Raw genomic sequence first — 16540 nt, forward strand, 5'->3', positions numbered from 1 at the left:
TGTCTTTTAGACTGAACTTTCATAACATGATTTGATATAATGAGATTATTAGGGATCGGCTTCACTATACAGGGGTCTGTTTATTTGATTTTACTTTTTTCTGAAATGGTAGTCCAGAAGTTCAGTGCCCTTGGTAGAATAATTCCTCACTACTTAACAGATTTGAAATGCCACCCTTATCTTATATTCAATTCTTTATGTATCCTTGATCTGTTTCTGGGTATTTTATTTTGTTTTGGCAAACTATGGTGGCCACTCTTCTGGTCTTTTGGGCAGGGAGGATTTACCCTCAGTGGTTATGAATCTGTTACTAGCAAAATGTCAACTGTTTAAAGAAGACTTGAGTGTGGATTGAAAGGCTGGGAAGCAGTTAGCTTGCTGTGGTTATCAGGTGTGAACTGCCAATTTGTTATTTTTAACTAAAATAAAATATATTTACAGCTTAGATTATTTATTGCTAAAACTTGAGTGTATATGTACCTTAGTTATTATTAGTTGGAAACTCTAACATACTGTATGTTTTTCCCTGTTGAAACAGAGCTTTGTGTATCTTTTTGATAGCATGTGGTTTCTTAGGTGTGCAACTATTGCATTATTGGATGTTCTTGGAGCTATCATGAATAATGTATCAGGAGAATGCTTGAAAAGAAAGGCATTTAAGGTAGTTCTAACCCTTGAACTCTGCTAAGAGCTTTTCTTTCATTTAAATGCTTATTAATTCAATTAACAAGCCTCTGAGAGGTGTGAGAAAGATGATGACAACAGCTATTCTTTATGTGCTAGATACTTTTTATGCTTTCATCCCATTGCAAACCAGAGAGGCATAAATTAGGTGCTACACACTCATTCTTTTTTAAATTTTTAAAAAATTTTTAATTATGGGTACATAATAGTTGTATATTTTATAGGGTACATGTAATGTTTTGATACAGGAATACAATGTGTGCTAATCAAATTAGGGTAATTGGGGTATCCATCACCTTAAGGATTTACATTTCTTTGTGTTAGGAACATTCTAATTCCACTCTTTTAGTTATTTTAAAGTATACCCTAACTTACTGTTGACTATAGTCACTTTGTTCTGCTGTCAAATACTGTTCATTCTAACCATCTAACTCTACTTTTGTACCATTAACCAATTTCATCCCACCCTCCCTGCCACTGGTAACCATCTTCCTACTCGGTCTCCATGAGATCAGGTGTTTAATATTAAACTAAATATTTAATATTATTTCAATTTTAATATTTAGCTCCCAGATATGAGTGAGAACAATACAAGATTTGTCTTTTTGTGCCTGGTTTATTTCACTTAACATAATGTTCTCCAGTTCCATCCATGTTGTTGCAGATAGTACAATTTCATTCTTTTTAATGGGTGAATGGTACTCCATTGTGTGCATGTACCACAGTTTCTTTATCCATTTATCTGTTGATGGACACTTACATAGATTCCAGTCTTGGCTGTTGCGAACAGTGCTGCAATAAACATGGGAGCACAGATACCTTTTCAATATACTGAATTCCCTTCTTTTGGATATATACCTAGCAGCGGGATTGCTGGGTCATATGGTGGTTCTATTTTTAGTTTTTTGAGGAACTTCCACACTGTTCCACATAGTGGTTGCACTAATTTACATTCTCACCAACAGTGTATGAAGGTTCCCCTTTCTCCACATCCTCACCAGCATTCGTTATTGCCTGTCTTTTTGATAAAAGCCATTTGAATTGGGGTGAGATTAATCTGTGTGTTACTGACCATTTAATGATAGCTGCAGTAGTATGATGTAAGATTTCGATTGCTACCCTGCAGTGTAAGGCAAAATCCAGATTTACTATCCAGTTTGGTCTAACTACATGTTATGCTAAATTTTAAATACATAATAAATATCAGCATAAATTGAGATAAGGCCTGTCATACTTTTAACTACTATAAAGCGAATATGGCATTTTAGCTTTGATAACCAAATACTCCAGGCGAGGAGGCCCTGTAACTGTTTGAATGTAATGTAAATGTAATCAGCTTTTGCAAAGGACAACTATAAGCCATAATTTATAAGAGTTTTAGAAGTAATTTCCAGTTTACTGTGACTTTATTTTCTGGATGAGTGCTGCTAAAAATCAAAGTATTCTCCCATTTACTTTGGCCGTGGAGAATACTCTGTGCAAAGCTACAGACTGTTTGAAAGTTAGTTACAAATTGGAACCTGTTTAAACCTGAAAGATAGTGTCAAAAAGTGAAAGCTATGTACAGGTGTATGCCCTTCCTCTGTCCTAACTCTTATTTTATAGACTTTAAGATGATTGTATAAAGTGTTATTAAGCAAACTGCAATATTATAATTATTTAGATTGTTTTGCATATTTACAAACTCAACTTGCCAAATGCTTTAATAAATTATTTGTAGTTAAGGGGTAGTGTAAGAAAGAGAATGCTTCTGTCAGGATTGTGTTAGTATATTAGTGTCCTATAGGTACTTTTGGAAATAAAACATACTTTAAATGAGAAAACTTGAGGCCTGTTATGAATGGCACTGAATAGTGCTGATTATTTTACCTTTGACAAAGTGGAAAATTTAAAGCTTGGTGTATCCCATTTTATTAATATAATAAAATTTTATAGTGTTGTTCTGGGCGTCGATGTATGTTCTTTAGTGTTTATTAGCCCAAGGTTATAGTAAAACATTTGGTCCTGTGCCTGGCTATACTGTACAGAATGCAAAATATCAGAACTAAGACGAAAACAAATAAATACATGTTTGCTTTTCTGTTTCCCAAGTCTTTTTCCATATGATTTCTAAATATTTTGGTTGCTTATACGAATATGATTGAACACAGAGAACATCTTTTTTTATCATTTAACATAGGTTTATGGCTTCCCCAGACTTGTTCTAATAATGAAGCTATGAGAGATATGACAAGAATGGTGATATTAAATTTCTCTAGACTAACAGTAAATTTTTCCATTCTGATGTCAGGAATTTTGACCATCTGGAATCTGCGAGAAGAGTGAATTGTTCGCTGCGGGAGCACTTTCATCAGATCCCGAGCCGCTTATTCCCGCAGGAACCACTACTGTCTTGTGTAGAATATTATATTTTTACAGAAGCAGTTTTCTGGAACTGGAAAAATTTATTCCCTTCTTTGTGCTTCTGTATTTTTTTTAATATTTTCACATTTTCGATGTGTCATTGTTTTGAGAATTACCATCACATTTTATCATTAAATCTGTTTTCTTAGGTTTAATAACAATAATTGATATTTGTCCAAATACAGTGAGAAAGCAACAGAAAATAAATTGTTGTAAACAAAGCTTTCTTTATAGTTTATATAACTGGGTCTATGCTCCATACTTTGTCATCTTTTTCTTTGAAGTTTCAGAATATCTACAATATGTATATTGAGACTTTATGTCTTGATTCTGGCATAAATATATTTCTTTAAAAAGTGCTATGGAGTGCTATGTATGAAATTCTCTATTCTCTTTCAGTTTTGGTTAAAACATTTTTGAATTGAATAGTTGAGATTCTACCTAGTGTTCCTGTAGCTGGGTATTTAAGTATATAAAGTTGAGACTGGGCGCGGTGGCTGACACCTGTAATCCTAGCACTCTCGGAGGCCGAGGCAGGAGGATCGCTTGAAGTAAGGAGTTTGAGACCAGCCTGAGCAAAAAGGAGACCCCATCTCTAGTAAAAATAGAAAATTTAGCTGGGCTTGGCGGCATGCGCCTATAGGCCCAGCTACTTGGGAGACTGAGGCAGGAGGATCGCTTGAGCCCAGGAGTTTGAGGTTGCAATGAGCTATGATGATGCCACTGCACTCTACCCGGGGCAACAGAATGAGGTTTTGTCTCAAAAAAAAAAGTATAAGTTGGTATGTTTTGTTTTTTTTTTTCTTTTTTAAATTCTAGCCTTTTTTTTTTTTTTTTTTAAGGCAGCAGAAACTTTTCCTCTATTTATAAATTTTTACTCTGAATTAGGCTTTCTTGGGTCTTGGTTTTCTTTTTTCTTTCTTCTTTATTTTGTGTTCTTTGTGTTTGCAGACAGTATGATCAAATGACAGTGGGTGTCCTTGCCCCAAATCTGGGCCGGATTCTTTGATTAGAAAGCTTCCTGTTAAGTCTTAGCAGTGTCTTAATGTTCTATGAATGCTTAACATATATTTAAAAGTCAATTTACTTAAAATGGGATATTCTCCCCCTCTGTGTAGCATTATTTAGTCAACCTGATGTTCCATCGTCAGCTGAGACTAAGCATGGAACAGACAAACTGCATTTTTCTTCCATGTGTGATTTTGTTATTCAAGTGTACAGGAGCACGGTTCGCCAGATGTGTGAACAGTTTTAGTGTCATATAGATCCTTTAATCTGAAGATTCATTCCTCTTCTACTAAATCACTCTGCCTTGTTGTCTACCCCTCCCCCAACCACCCGTCTGCCCCCAGCCAGCCCAGCTTTCCCCACACCTGCCCTGTTTATTACCTGCCTCAGTGGAGCCACAGCCACCTCGCTGTCAGGCTCCTGTGGTCTCTTCCCTACTGATTCGAAGTTACTTGGCATTACTACTTTCAACTGTTATCTCTTATGACTTTGGTCAGGCCCTCCAGTAACTTCAAATTGCACTGCACATTGATATTTTCATTTAGAGGTCAAATCTATATAAGCAGATATGCATCATCTTCAACCCAATATGAGTTACTAGAATCATCGTTCACATACTTCGCTAATTCTCTTTAGGCTTTCTGAACCACAAGCACTTGGGTGAGTTGCAGGATTTTATTGTTTGCTTTGTCCTTGATTGTGTTTGATGTAGTGCCAACGGTTTGTCCTCACTTTGTAAGTCGTCCTGATGAAAAGACAGTTCTCTAGTGTCTGACAAGCACGACAGCTCTGGTAATTCTCCTCTTGTACAGGGCGTCACGACTTTTTCTCATCTGTGCAGGAAGAAAATACGTTTTTTGACTTCTTTTTTCCCCCTTAATGTTTTCCTTCCCCCTCTCCATCTTAAAGATTCAGAAGATAATTTATATAATAGAGATGGATTTTGTGAAGTGGTTCCTTCCAAATAATAAAGCCTTTTTGTGACTTCTTGGTGTAAGTTCTTGATTGATGCAGTTTTTCCAACTTCTGAGTATGTTTTATCCTTGTGTGAAGGATAGTCTTGTTAAGTTTTAAGTCCTAGAACCTTTCCCTGTATCACTAATAGAGCCTTTAAAACGGAAGATGAAAGTCTATTAAAAAATTTAAAGTATCTAACTGTAAACAGGAACCTGTAAGCAGGAGTGCTCTATGTTTTTCCTATATGTTAATTATTTCAAGAACTCTTGGAAAAATTACTGGGAGAATTAATGTTCAGAGGCTCAAAATCAAGATCTGTTTAAAAAAAAAACACTGCCTCTTGAGATGAATTATATACCTTCTCTAAATGGAGCCAGGATTTTCTGAGTTTTAGTTCTGCTGAAAGAATGAGGATAACACTGATTATATTGACACAATTGATTCTGTATCTAGTGAGCTGTTTTCCTCGGTCACTTCAAGAGTTAGGGGCCCAGAGATCAAGCAGGATTGGATAATTGGAGTGGACGTTTGTTGTCGGTCAGATCTGTTCTGACAGCATTTGCTGCTGTGAGCCAGTATTAATTAGTGTGCTGTAGTTGGCCATCTCCGGAGTGTTTCTTTGTCATGGCTAACACTGGTAGTCTAGAGGGAAGTGAAAATCATTTGTAATTATCTCCGTAAAGGGGTCAATATTATTTTTCTTTATCACTTGCAACATTTTCTAAGCTGAGTCTACAACTGTTTCAGCATGGTTAGCATTAATGACAAGTGACTGCTTCTCCGGGCCCTCAGTTTGGATTTTGATACAGCGTGTGCACTGGTGTACTGTGTGCATCAGCCGGTGCAGTCAGTACGTTGTCAGTGCGTACGTAACATTGATCCCATCAACATTTTAGTTATTGATGTTTCCTGCAAATATTTATTGAATTATCTTTATCTGGAAAGTTGTTAAGCTTTTTGAGGACAGGGACCATTTTTGTCATCTTTCTTTTCTTCTCTGCTAGTCCTGACTATGTAGATGTCTACACTGCCCTGGGTCAGTGGCGTGTGATCATTTCTTATCTCTCTAGTTCACTATTTACCCAAAACATGGGGTCCATCTTTGCCTAGCTTTATTGCCTACTGCGAAAGCTTTCCTTCCCCCTCCCTCTTAATGTATTCCAGCAGGATAAACTTGCGTTTTGTGATCTGTCTTTTTTTTTTTTTTTTTTTTTTCTTGAGACAGAGTCTCACTTTGTTGCCCAGGCTAGAGTGAGTGCCATGGCGTCAGCCTAGCTCACAGCAACCTCAAACTTCTGGGCTTAAGTGATCCTACTGCCTCAGCCTCCCGAGTAGCTGGGACTATAGGCATGCGCCACCATGCCCGGCTAATTTTTTCTATATATATTTTTAGTTGTCCAGATAATTTATTTCTATTTTTTTAGTAGAGATGGGGTCTCGCTCAGGCTGGTCTTGAACTCCTGACCTTGAGCGATCCACCCGCCTTGGCCTCCCAGAGGGCTAGGATTACAGGCGTGAGGCACCGCGCCCGGCCTGTGATCTTTCTTAATGCTTGGACATAACATGTTTTAGCATTTAATTTGGAATTTGTTTTATTTTTATTTAAAAGATACTTATGTAAGTTGTTCAGCAAAGTGAAACATCATTGGAAACTTTATAAATAACGCATTTAATCCTTATAACAACCCTATAAGATTAGTACTACTCTACCTGTTTTATAGATTGACAAATGCATGCACAGTGATGTTAACTAATCTTCCCAGTTGCTGAGTTGGGGTTTGTGTTGATGTTATGTGGCTCCAGAGTCTAAGCATTCCACCCAGGGTCCCACTTCAGCACCGCCTAGTTAATGTTTGAACTTCCCTCAGATCTCAGCAGGCTGTCACTTCCTCAGGGATGCTGTCCCTAAAGTGTTTGCATCCCTCTGCTGCACTTTCCTGGTGCTACAACCTCCTCCCTTATAGCTCTTTTTAGAGTTATAACTTTACATTTATCTTTACAGTTACTAATACATGGCTCCTACACAGCACTGGGGAATGCTTTTCTTCTTTTTTTCTCCCCTCATCATTGTGTCCCCAGCCTGTCACTGTGCCTGGCATGTAGTAAGAACTGAGTGTCCATGGAGTGCGGATGGGAAAGGATCAAGAGGAAGGTTGACATGTGGAGGGACGCTGGAGCTTGCCAGCTTCCTAAACATGCCCCTTGAGATGTTGAGTGTTATGCTGAACCGGATAATGAAACTTTGATGTCAGCACGTTGCCATGCTTGTTTTGTCTTTCAGGTAATCTCAGGGGTCCTGAAGGATGGGCATCATTGGGAAATCAGTTATCTGGTGGATTTGTGTAAGGTTGCCTGGGTACAGTTATAATTTCAGGCTACAGCAAGTCTTAATGGCAGTCCACTGTGGCTAGAACAGAATTTGAGGGGAAGTTATAAGCTATACTATTGGAAAAAAGGTTTACATCAGATTATTACCTAGAAGTGCAGTTTTTAAAATTATAAAAGTAATATCTGTCTTGTAAAAACTGAAGCAGTGCGCAAATACGTGCAGCAGAAATGAAAGAAAGTATCTCCTGTCCTCTGGTTTCCCTTCCCGGTTCCACGCTGATAACGGTTGGCTCCGGATCTTGCCGATGGCCCTCTTGGCCACCTAGAACTGCAATGAATGACTGAGTGAAGGTGGATTTCTGAGCTTCCATTTGCATATCACCAATAACGTGTGACTTCCCCAGTTCCTTCATTCTTCCCTCTCCCAGAGGGTTCTGCCCAACCTTCTCTTTGAAAGACAGACGCTGTCTTCTCTATCCTCACTTCGAGCAGGTGACCATGTTTCCTAGTGTACTGAAAATACTGAAGATGTCCTCAGGGAATTACTGTGTATTCCCTCAACCGCATTTGCCTCCCGCTTCCTAGGGTCTAACTATTTAGTCCCTCTAACTTTTACCCACAGTTAAAGGTATTATGATAATTTCCAGTGGTTTAAGTAATCATAAAGGCAATGAAATCTTATTAATTCAGGATGATGACACTTTCTAATTATCTTCTGATTAATATATTATAACTTTGGGTGAATTGTTTATTCATCATGGTTATATTTCCTGTGGGTGAGGTCAGTGCTGTCTGCCTTCCCCAGGCCTTTGTCAAATCACCCACCTATTACTTACATATATCTTATATAAAGATACAAGATTACGGCAAAAAATATGACTTTAGGACAGGCTAGGTGGCTCACGCCTATAATCCCAGTACTTTGGGAGGCTGAGGTGGGAGTATCACTTGAGGCAGGAGTTAGAGGTCACCCTGGCAACATAGTGAAACCCCCATCACTATAAAGCATTTTAAAAAATTAGCTGGCATGGTGGTGTGTACCTGTAGTCCCAGCTGCAAGGTAGGCTGAGGTGGGAGGATTGTTTGAGCCCAGAAGTTCGAGGTTAGAGTGAGGAGCTATGATCAGTCACTGCACTCCATCCTGGGCAACAGAGCTAGACCCTGTCTCTAAAAACAAACAAAAAGGAAAAAAAGAAGAAAAGCAAATATGACTTTAGCATGACTTTTTAGCTTTGCAGTACTACTATTCTTCTCTGTATAGTATAAAAAAAAATTAGAGGCAACTTACTTGAAGTTGCTAAAACTGTATGTAAAATATTACTCTTAACCGTCTGTCAGTTGCATGCCTAGAGCTCTGAACTCCTCAAGAACACACTTTGATTGTAAGTTGCTGGGGGGGGGGAAGCATATAGTCTTTTATCTTTAAAGACAATGGCAGATACATTTATCCTTCAGTGTAGCGTGGGTTCGGGAAGATAGCTACAGCATATTAAAGTCCAATCAGGTAAGTCTGTGACCTCAAAGTATATAGTTTTTATCTTTAAGAAAAAGTGACATGTGTATTTATCCTTTATTATAGCATGGATACAGGGAAGCCAGCTATAGCACATTTAAATCCAATCAAATAAGTGAGTGGAGTTAAATTAGAACCATGACCCACATATGAGGTGGCTTAATGAGCCGACTCACAGAGTGGGCTGTTGGTACTAGACTGGGAAGGCATTCTTATTAGTAGATTGCTTTTCATGATTTTATACAGCTGAAGTTTGCCATATGAAATTCCTCTGGAAGGGAGGGAATAGGTCACAATATTTGGTTCCCAAACAGTAGGCTTTGGTAACCAATTTAAAAATAAAACATCTTTGCATCTCTTTGCAATTAGTTCCTACTGTTATAAACACCATCCTTAGCCCGTGTAATTTCTGTACTTTGTATTGCTCTCCCACATTCAGGGTTTTTTTTTTAATGTTGGAAAACCACAATCTATCTTTGTTCTCTTTTATGAGTACCATACATTTGTAAGGAAGTCGAAGTTAAGAGAGTGCTCTTTCGATAGAAAATAGTTGTATTAGGGTTCTCCAGGGATGCAGAGCCAATAGGATACACACACATGCACACGCACACACATATATGTAGATATGTATATGCATGTATGTGTGTGTTTATAGGAGGAGGTTTATTGTGAGATTTATGATGGGGATTCACTCACACAATTGTGGGGGCCTGAAAGTCCCATGGTTTGCCGTCTGCAAGCTGGGAACCGGGATGCCAGTGGCACAATTCAGTTGAGTCTGAAGGCCTGAGGCTGGGTTGGGTGGGGCTGCTGGTAAGTGTCAGTGTCCAGAGGCCCGAGCAGCACAGGCTCCGACTCTGAGGTGCAGGGGAAGAAGACGGATGTCTCAGATGAAGAAGAGAGAGGATTTGCCCTTCCTCTGCTGCCTTGTGCTGTTCAGTGGTTTGGTCGATGCTGCCCGTGTTGGTGAGGAGGGGTCTTCTTTCCCCGAGTCTATCGTTTTAAATGCCAGTCTCTTTCAGACACACCCAGAAGTGTTTTACCAGCTAGCTGGGCATCCCTCTGCCCAGCCAAGTTGACCCATAAAATTAACCGTCATAAGAATGTTCATTGTCATCTGCTGAACTTAGAACTTTGGCTTAAATAATGTCCTCCCGCTGAGCTAGTGGGTCCAGGCTTAATGTATTGTTAAAATAGGCAAATGTTGTAAATACCAGCCTTTGATTTAATACTGTTTCCCTTTCACATCCTTATTAGCAAAACCTTAACCTTCAGTCATTACTAGTTAGGCATTTTTTTTAAAGCATTTTTTATTGTGTCCTCAGACAACAGAAAGCCACACCACAACAAAAGCCAAAAGACAACATGGTTTTCTTTCTTAAAAAGAGAGCATCCCCACTTAAATCTATATGTAAAAGATTGATCCAGTTATCATTTATTACCTCCAACCGCCGTATTCACACTTGTTGCCCGCTCTAGGGAAACAGAGCTAGGCCTTGAAATAATGTTAAGTTTTGTCAGAGTGCGCTGGAGGGACATGGCAGGAGGTGGCGGCATTTGCTGCTGCTTCTGCGTTCACGGGATTACTAACAGCACGTGGGGCAAGTGACACTTTCCTCCTTAGGACATGTTCCCAGCCAGTCTCATAGGCATCCCGGAGGTCGACTTCCCAGCCCTGCCCTGTGCTCCAGGGGTGTTTCTGGCTGGCCAACCTGTCAGTTTATGCTCCCCCAGGCTGCTTATGGCTTTCCAGTCCTGGCTGTGAGGTCCTGACTGCCAGCCTCAATCCGTCTGTCCCCAGGGGGGAGGTATGGAAGGGACTCTTCATTTCTTTTGTCCGCCCGCACCCTGGAGGCGTGTTCTCTGCTGCCCAGTGAGGATGGAGGAGCTCTGGCCCAGGGAGCCCAGCCACCTATCTGCTGACTGCAAACACCTCTTCCCCAAAGAGAGGCGAATCCCAGCCTTGGGGAAGGAGACCCTTTTCCAAGACAGTTTCTTCCTTGGGTGCTCTCCTTCAGCTCTGGATACTCTTTCAAGTTCTCTTTACTATTTTACAGACAATCCCTTGTTACGGGTGATAATTATTTATATTAAACTTTCCCTGTGCAAATTATTGCAGAGTTCCTGTCTCCAGACCGGACCATGCCTGATGCAGACATAGGAGGTGGAAATTAGGGTTTGGTTACCTACTAGTGATTTCTTCAGTTCTGAGATTCAGTGCACTAAACAAATGTATAGATTAACAGGATTATTGCTGACTTTCCACTGGTGTTCTCCAGTCTAGAATGTGCCCTTCCGGGTTCTATTTTCCTTTTTTAGAGCTCAGCTCAAGTCCTGCAAATTCCAGTATAGCCTTTGCTACCTTTATTGATGGCTCTCACCTTTAAATTGTTATGATTTTTATTATATCTATTAATCAACTGACCCTTGACATATTTTAGTTTTGCTGTGATTGCTTTCTTTTCCTTCAGTACGTATCAATAAAATATAAAAATATTACATTTTCTCTACCGAAAAATTTTATGAAGTAATGTTATTGCAACTCTTCACCGGGATCTTTGACAGTATCTATTGTCTGTACCCAAATATAAGGTGAGATTTTTTTCCTCCTCAAAATTCTCTCTCAGAAAAGAGAGAGCTGCCTTATCCAAGTCCTTACAAAATCTCTCATAGAGACCTCTCTCTGTTTTTCCACTTATAAAAAAATGTGTTGAATGGGGAAAGCATATTCATTCTCATATACCCTAAATTCCTAAGTTTTGGGGATGGTTTTAGAGATCACTTGACAGAATTACTTTAAAATAGAGACAACAAAGTTTAAGCTAGATTTAGTTATTATTCCTTGGAGAAGGGTTGTGATCTCACTTCTACAAATGTTAAAGATACTTAAATAGTAGCTAAGTGGTTCGTGGTTCTGTTGTAGAGATTAAAAATAGACAGTTACAGGACAAATTAAAAAGTAATCAGCTTAATGCAGATTTCCAGTGACAGCATCTCAAAAATAATGAAAAAGTGCTATATCTCAGACAATTTACCTAGAAGTGAAAATGATATGTTCTAGCTCTAAAAGTGACAATAGTGATGAGGAAGTCATTGTGAAGAATTTAAATAAAATGGTTGCATGACATGTACAAATGGGACAAAAAACAAATATCTAAATTAATGTATTTTACCTCATAGGTAATTTAAAGTATGTGTTCCTAACTAAATTATAATTTAAATGTTATAAACAAGCATGAGCATTTAATCAACATCTCTAAAAATCAATTAGATGTTTGAATTAATTAGACATAAATAATGAAATATTGATAATTAAGTAGATGTATTTCATTGGTAGCCTATCTGTCTGTGTGTGTATTTGGATGAAAATATGTTTTGGATCTTTTCTTGGGCAAATAGGAGATCCTTATAATTAGGGTTGCTTTATGTTTGGGCATATTCTCGTGTAAGATCTCTGAGGGCAGAGACTGTGGTGTATTCTGTACTTAGTGCTATCTCCAGTGACTAGCATAGTGCTCTGAATATAAGAACTCAGTAACAGAATATCGCAGGCTGGGTACTTTATAATGAATAAAACTTTATTGGCTCACAGTTTCGGAGGCTGTGAAGCCCAAGATCGAGGGGCCAGCATCCAGCGAGGATTTTCTTGCTGTGTCATCCGTGGCGGAAGGGCAAAGAGGATGAGAGAGAAGGGGATTGACTTGCACCCTTATAATGAACCCACCGCCTCCCCGAGAAAACAGCATTCATCTACATGTGAGGGAGGAGCCCTTGTGGCTTAATGACTTCTCATCAGGCCCCACCTCGCAACATTTGCATGGGGGATTAAGTTTACAACAGGTGCTTTTTGTACAACACATGCAAACCATAGCGAAGACCTACTTCTCTGATGTCCTCTGCGGGAATTGGCCACTTCCCTCACCTTTGTTTGCCAGAGCACTCTAACCTTCCTGTACTTAATAACAGACCTGTCTGTGCCTGTCTTCTGCACTGTCAGCTCCTGAGGATGGGAACCTTGTCCGATTTGTCTTAGATCTTTACATTTTTGAACAGCCCTTGATTCATATGTAGCTACCATAAATGTGTATTGGCATGAAACATTCATGAGTTTGATGCCTACAGGGTGCAAGGTAACTCATTGTCCCAGCTCTTGCTCAGGGACCAAGTAGCTTGCTATCTAAACTCTCATTACTTGCCCTCTGAATCTCCAGGACCAAAACCATTTGGGTTTTACAGTATTTTTCACTATTGGAATTCTAGGAACAGAATATAGGAGTGTTTTAAAACACATGTCAGAACACAGACCCAGTTTCATGCGTGGGCAGAAATGGTTTCTGAGTCTATGTAATTTATTTGAGTGAAAATAGTTGTCTGTGTTACCGTCATTGAGACTGAATGCAGCTCTGGCGTGGTAGCTCTTTTAGCCATGTCTTTAATTTCTGGTTGGCACTCTCCTGTCTCTGCTGGCTTTGGCCATCCATGGTTGCCAGATGTGGTGGCTGCAGAGAAGGGACTGCTGTTGTCACTAGAATGCCAACCTGTGGTGGCATATAAGTTAGGGTTGCATAAAACTAATAAAACCTACAAAACTCAGGTTTATGAGCTTCTGCTAAAAGAAAAATTATTTTTTTAAAAAAATTTAAACATAATATGGCTTATTCCCACAAAATGTAAGGAGTACTTGGGTAAAGTTAACACTTTCCACATGTAAAAGACTAGACTGGTTTTATTTTTGAGTATAGTATTGTATCCAGTTGGAATCTATAGCTGAGCTGTTGTTTTGACTTTGAACCATTGAATTGAAATGACATTTTCATTCTAGAGAAAGGCAGATTAAGGAAAGGAGAACTACTTTTTATCAAGTGCCTGCTCTTTGCCGGCCACAGGCTAAATGCTGCCGTGTGCATTGTTTCATTGAATTCTTACAACCACCGTATTTATCACAAATTCTTTTTTTTGTATTAACATTTTATTATCTTGCAAAACATAATACAGAGAGATGCCATGTGCCCATCACCTACTTTTCTCCAATGGTAATACCTTATGTAACCATAATAGAGTATTGCAACTAGGAAATTGTCATTGACCTTATTCAGATTTTGTACAGACTCATTTGTGTGTGTCTGTGTATATTTGTGTATTTAGTTCTTTGCAGTTTTACCACATGTGTAGGCTGCCATTTCTTTTTAAACACATGAGGGAAACAAGACTCAGGTAAGTTATGGCAAATGCATCTAAGTGTAGACCTGGGACTTGAATTTGGTTTTGTTTGATCCAAACTTTTGCTTTTTCAGTAATAATATTAATAATAATAATAATGAATAATAGTGGCTGAAACTCACCGAGTTCCCTATGAAACATATTGAGTCCTTACCATGTGACAGGGACTGTTCTAATGTATTGACTCATTTAATTCTCCCAGCAACTGATACCATGTAAATTATACCACAGTTGAATTAATATCCTTAATTAAACTGTAAGTCATATCTTCAAGGAATAGGTAATTATTTTTATAACTCCCTAAATCAATAACAAAATGATGAAATTCTACCCTCTTTTTATGTAATTTCACATTTTTGAACCTCTGACTGTAACCACTGATCTGATCTTGGCAATTGATAACTTTATATTTTTTATAGTATTTTTCACTATTGGAATTCTGGAATTCACTATTGGAATATATATATATATATATATATATGTAAATGAGACCTGTATTATTATGGAGTGAGTTAGATTGAGACACCTTAAAAATAGTTTTACTAGATTGTAAATAAAAGCTGGTTTAGGCAGAATGCCATGTTTTTAAGGGAATAAATGTAAACCACCAAGAATATTTATGGATATAATTGAGAAAATTTTTTTTTTCTTTTTCTGTTGAGTATTTTAGCTTTTTTGAGCCAAATACAGCCCCTGGAATGCTTGAATTTAATCAGCCTCCCATTACATATCTGACTTTCAAAGTGGTACCTAAGGCATTTTGTTTTGAATTATCACTGATGAGCAGAATATTATAATGCTTTAGGAAGATAATAGATATACCAATCAGCAGCCCATAATTTATCTTTTTTTTTTTTTTTAACCAGTTAAATATCTTGTAAAGCTGTCTCTCTGATAAACAGCAGCACTTACTCAGACCAAAAATAACAACAGTCCTGTGTGTTGTAGATCCCAGGAGGTCTTGGTGTTTTTGTAGACAGCAGACAGAAATAAAAGGAATTTTGTCCTTTTTACCTCATGTAATCCCACTGGAAAATGAAACATGTGCTAGGAGTTGATACTGACTCCTGCCAGGTCACCTCCCTAAAGAGTCTCGGGCAGGCGCTGTTGCAACATTTCTTGGACGGGAGTCTGACGGCCTGTGACGGCGATGGATGGTTTGTGTAGCTCGCTGCCACGGAACACTGCGCTACTGTCTACCCCTAGCAAGCGTCGAGTGGGACGCCACGAATAGCCTGCATCTGTTACTTTAACTCTTCCAAGAGTGTATTAGATAAACTTTACATCTCCAAAATTCAAACTAAGTGCTACATAGTTTGTTTTTTTAAAATCGTTGACTACAATAATGCAGCCCCGTGTGTGATTTATTTTGTCTGACTTTGTAGAACTTTCTTTTGGATGTTAGATAATGCAAGTGTTTTTGAGGCTATATGTTATTAGCAACTATTTGGAAGCTACAAAACCTTTTTAATGGACCACCCTATCAATTTTCTGGTCTTCTAAGGAAGTTTTTCCTATTCATGACTCATTTCACTCTTTGGCTCACATTGAGGGAAATGTAATAACGATTAAGGAAAGGAATGTATGCGTTTTCTTCTTCTTCTTCTTTTTTTTTTTGAAAACCTGTACACATTTTCTGTCTTGGGTTATATAAACTTAGATGGCTATAGAATGTTGACAACCATGAAAGGTGAAAACTAGTCCCTTAACGCATAATGCTTTGGAATTTAAAAATCAAAAGAAACTTCCTTTGCTTTTTTGGCGAAGTGTTTAGCTTGATGGCCCAGAATACAGACCCAGTAAAAGCGACATGTTCCAGCTGTCATTTACACACACCTTAAGTGAAATTAATGAGATCACTCTAAGATTACGCTCTGTGTTTTATTTTCATTTTATAGGTCTGTATGAGCTGTTGAGTGCTCTGCCAGCCCAGCTGCAGCCACATGTAGATAGCCAGGAAGACCTGACCTTCCTCTGGGATATGTTTGGTGAAAAATGCTTGCATTCACTGGTAAAGGTAAACCACGCTGATGTCAGATTCTCTTTGCGAAAAAACATATGGAAAAATATTTGAGCCCCATCTAGTAAACCAGAGATCAAATTGTTGCTGTCTGAAAACAAAACAGCCTTGTTCCATTTCACTGACGGGCATGGAAGTTGTTAGAGATTCTACCAAAAATACATAGATGATTTCACTTAATGGTGGTGATCTGGCTGTGCATACTAATGTAGCAACCATGTGGCCACCCTTGTTTAGAAAAAGAATATGAAATAGTAGCAGGAAAGTTTAGACTCCTTTATGGTCAACATTCATGAGCTGGAATTTAACTTAAATAAATGTTCACAGCAAAAATTAGAAGGAATATATTTTCTGAGGTCAAGGATGGCAGAAGTTCAGTAGCCACATTAATTTAAAATAATTTCCTT

The 16540-nt window shown here is 38.5% G+C and overlaps 1 protein-coding gene across 5 annotated transcripts in view; it reads left to right on the forward strand.

The window, feature by feature from the left end:
* Positions 1 to 16540, forward strand: part of MPP7 (MAGUK p55 scaffold protein 7) — a 210289-nt gene that overhangs the window by 73291 nt on the left and 120458 nt on the right. For all 5 annotated transcript variants that reach the window (XM_045533134.1, XM_045533150.1, XM_045533127.1 and 2 more), the window contains exon 3: positions 16012 to 16130. In XM_045533134.1, coding sequence (XP_045389090.1) covers positions 16012 to 16130 — 119 coding nt within the window. The remainder of the gene's footprint in view (positions 1 to 16011; positions 16131 to 16540) is intronic.

Source organism: Lemur catta, chromosome 1 (assembly GCF_020740605.2).
Source record: "Lemur catta isolate mLemCat1 chromosome 1, mLemCat1.pri, whole genome shotgun sequence".
In the NCBI taxonomy this organism is placed as follows: Eukaryota; Metazoa; Chordata; class Mammalia; order Primates; family Lemuridae; genus Lemur; species Lemur catta.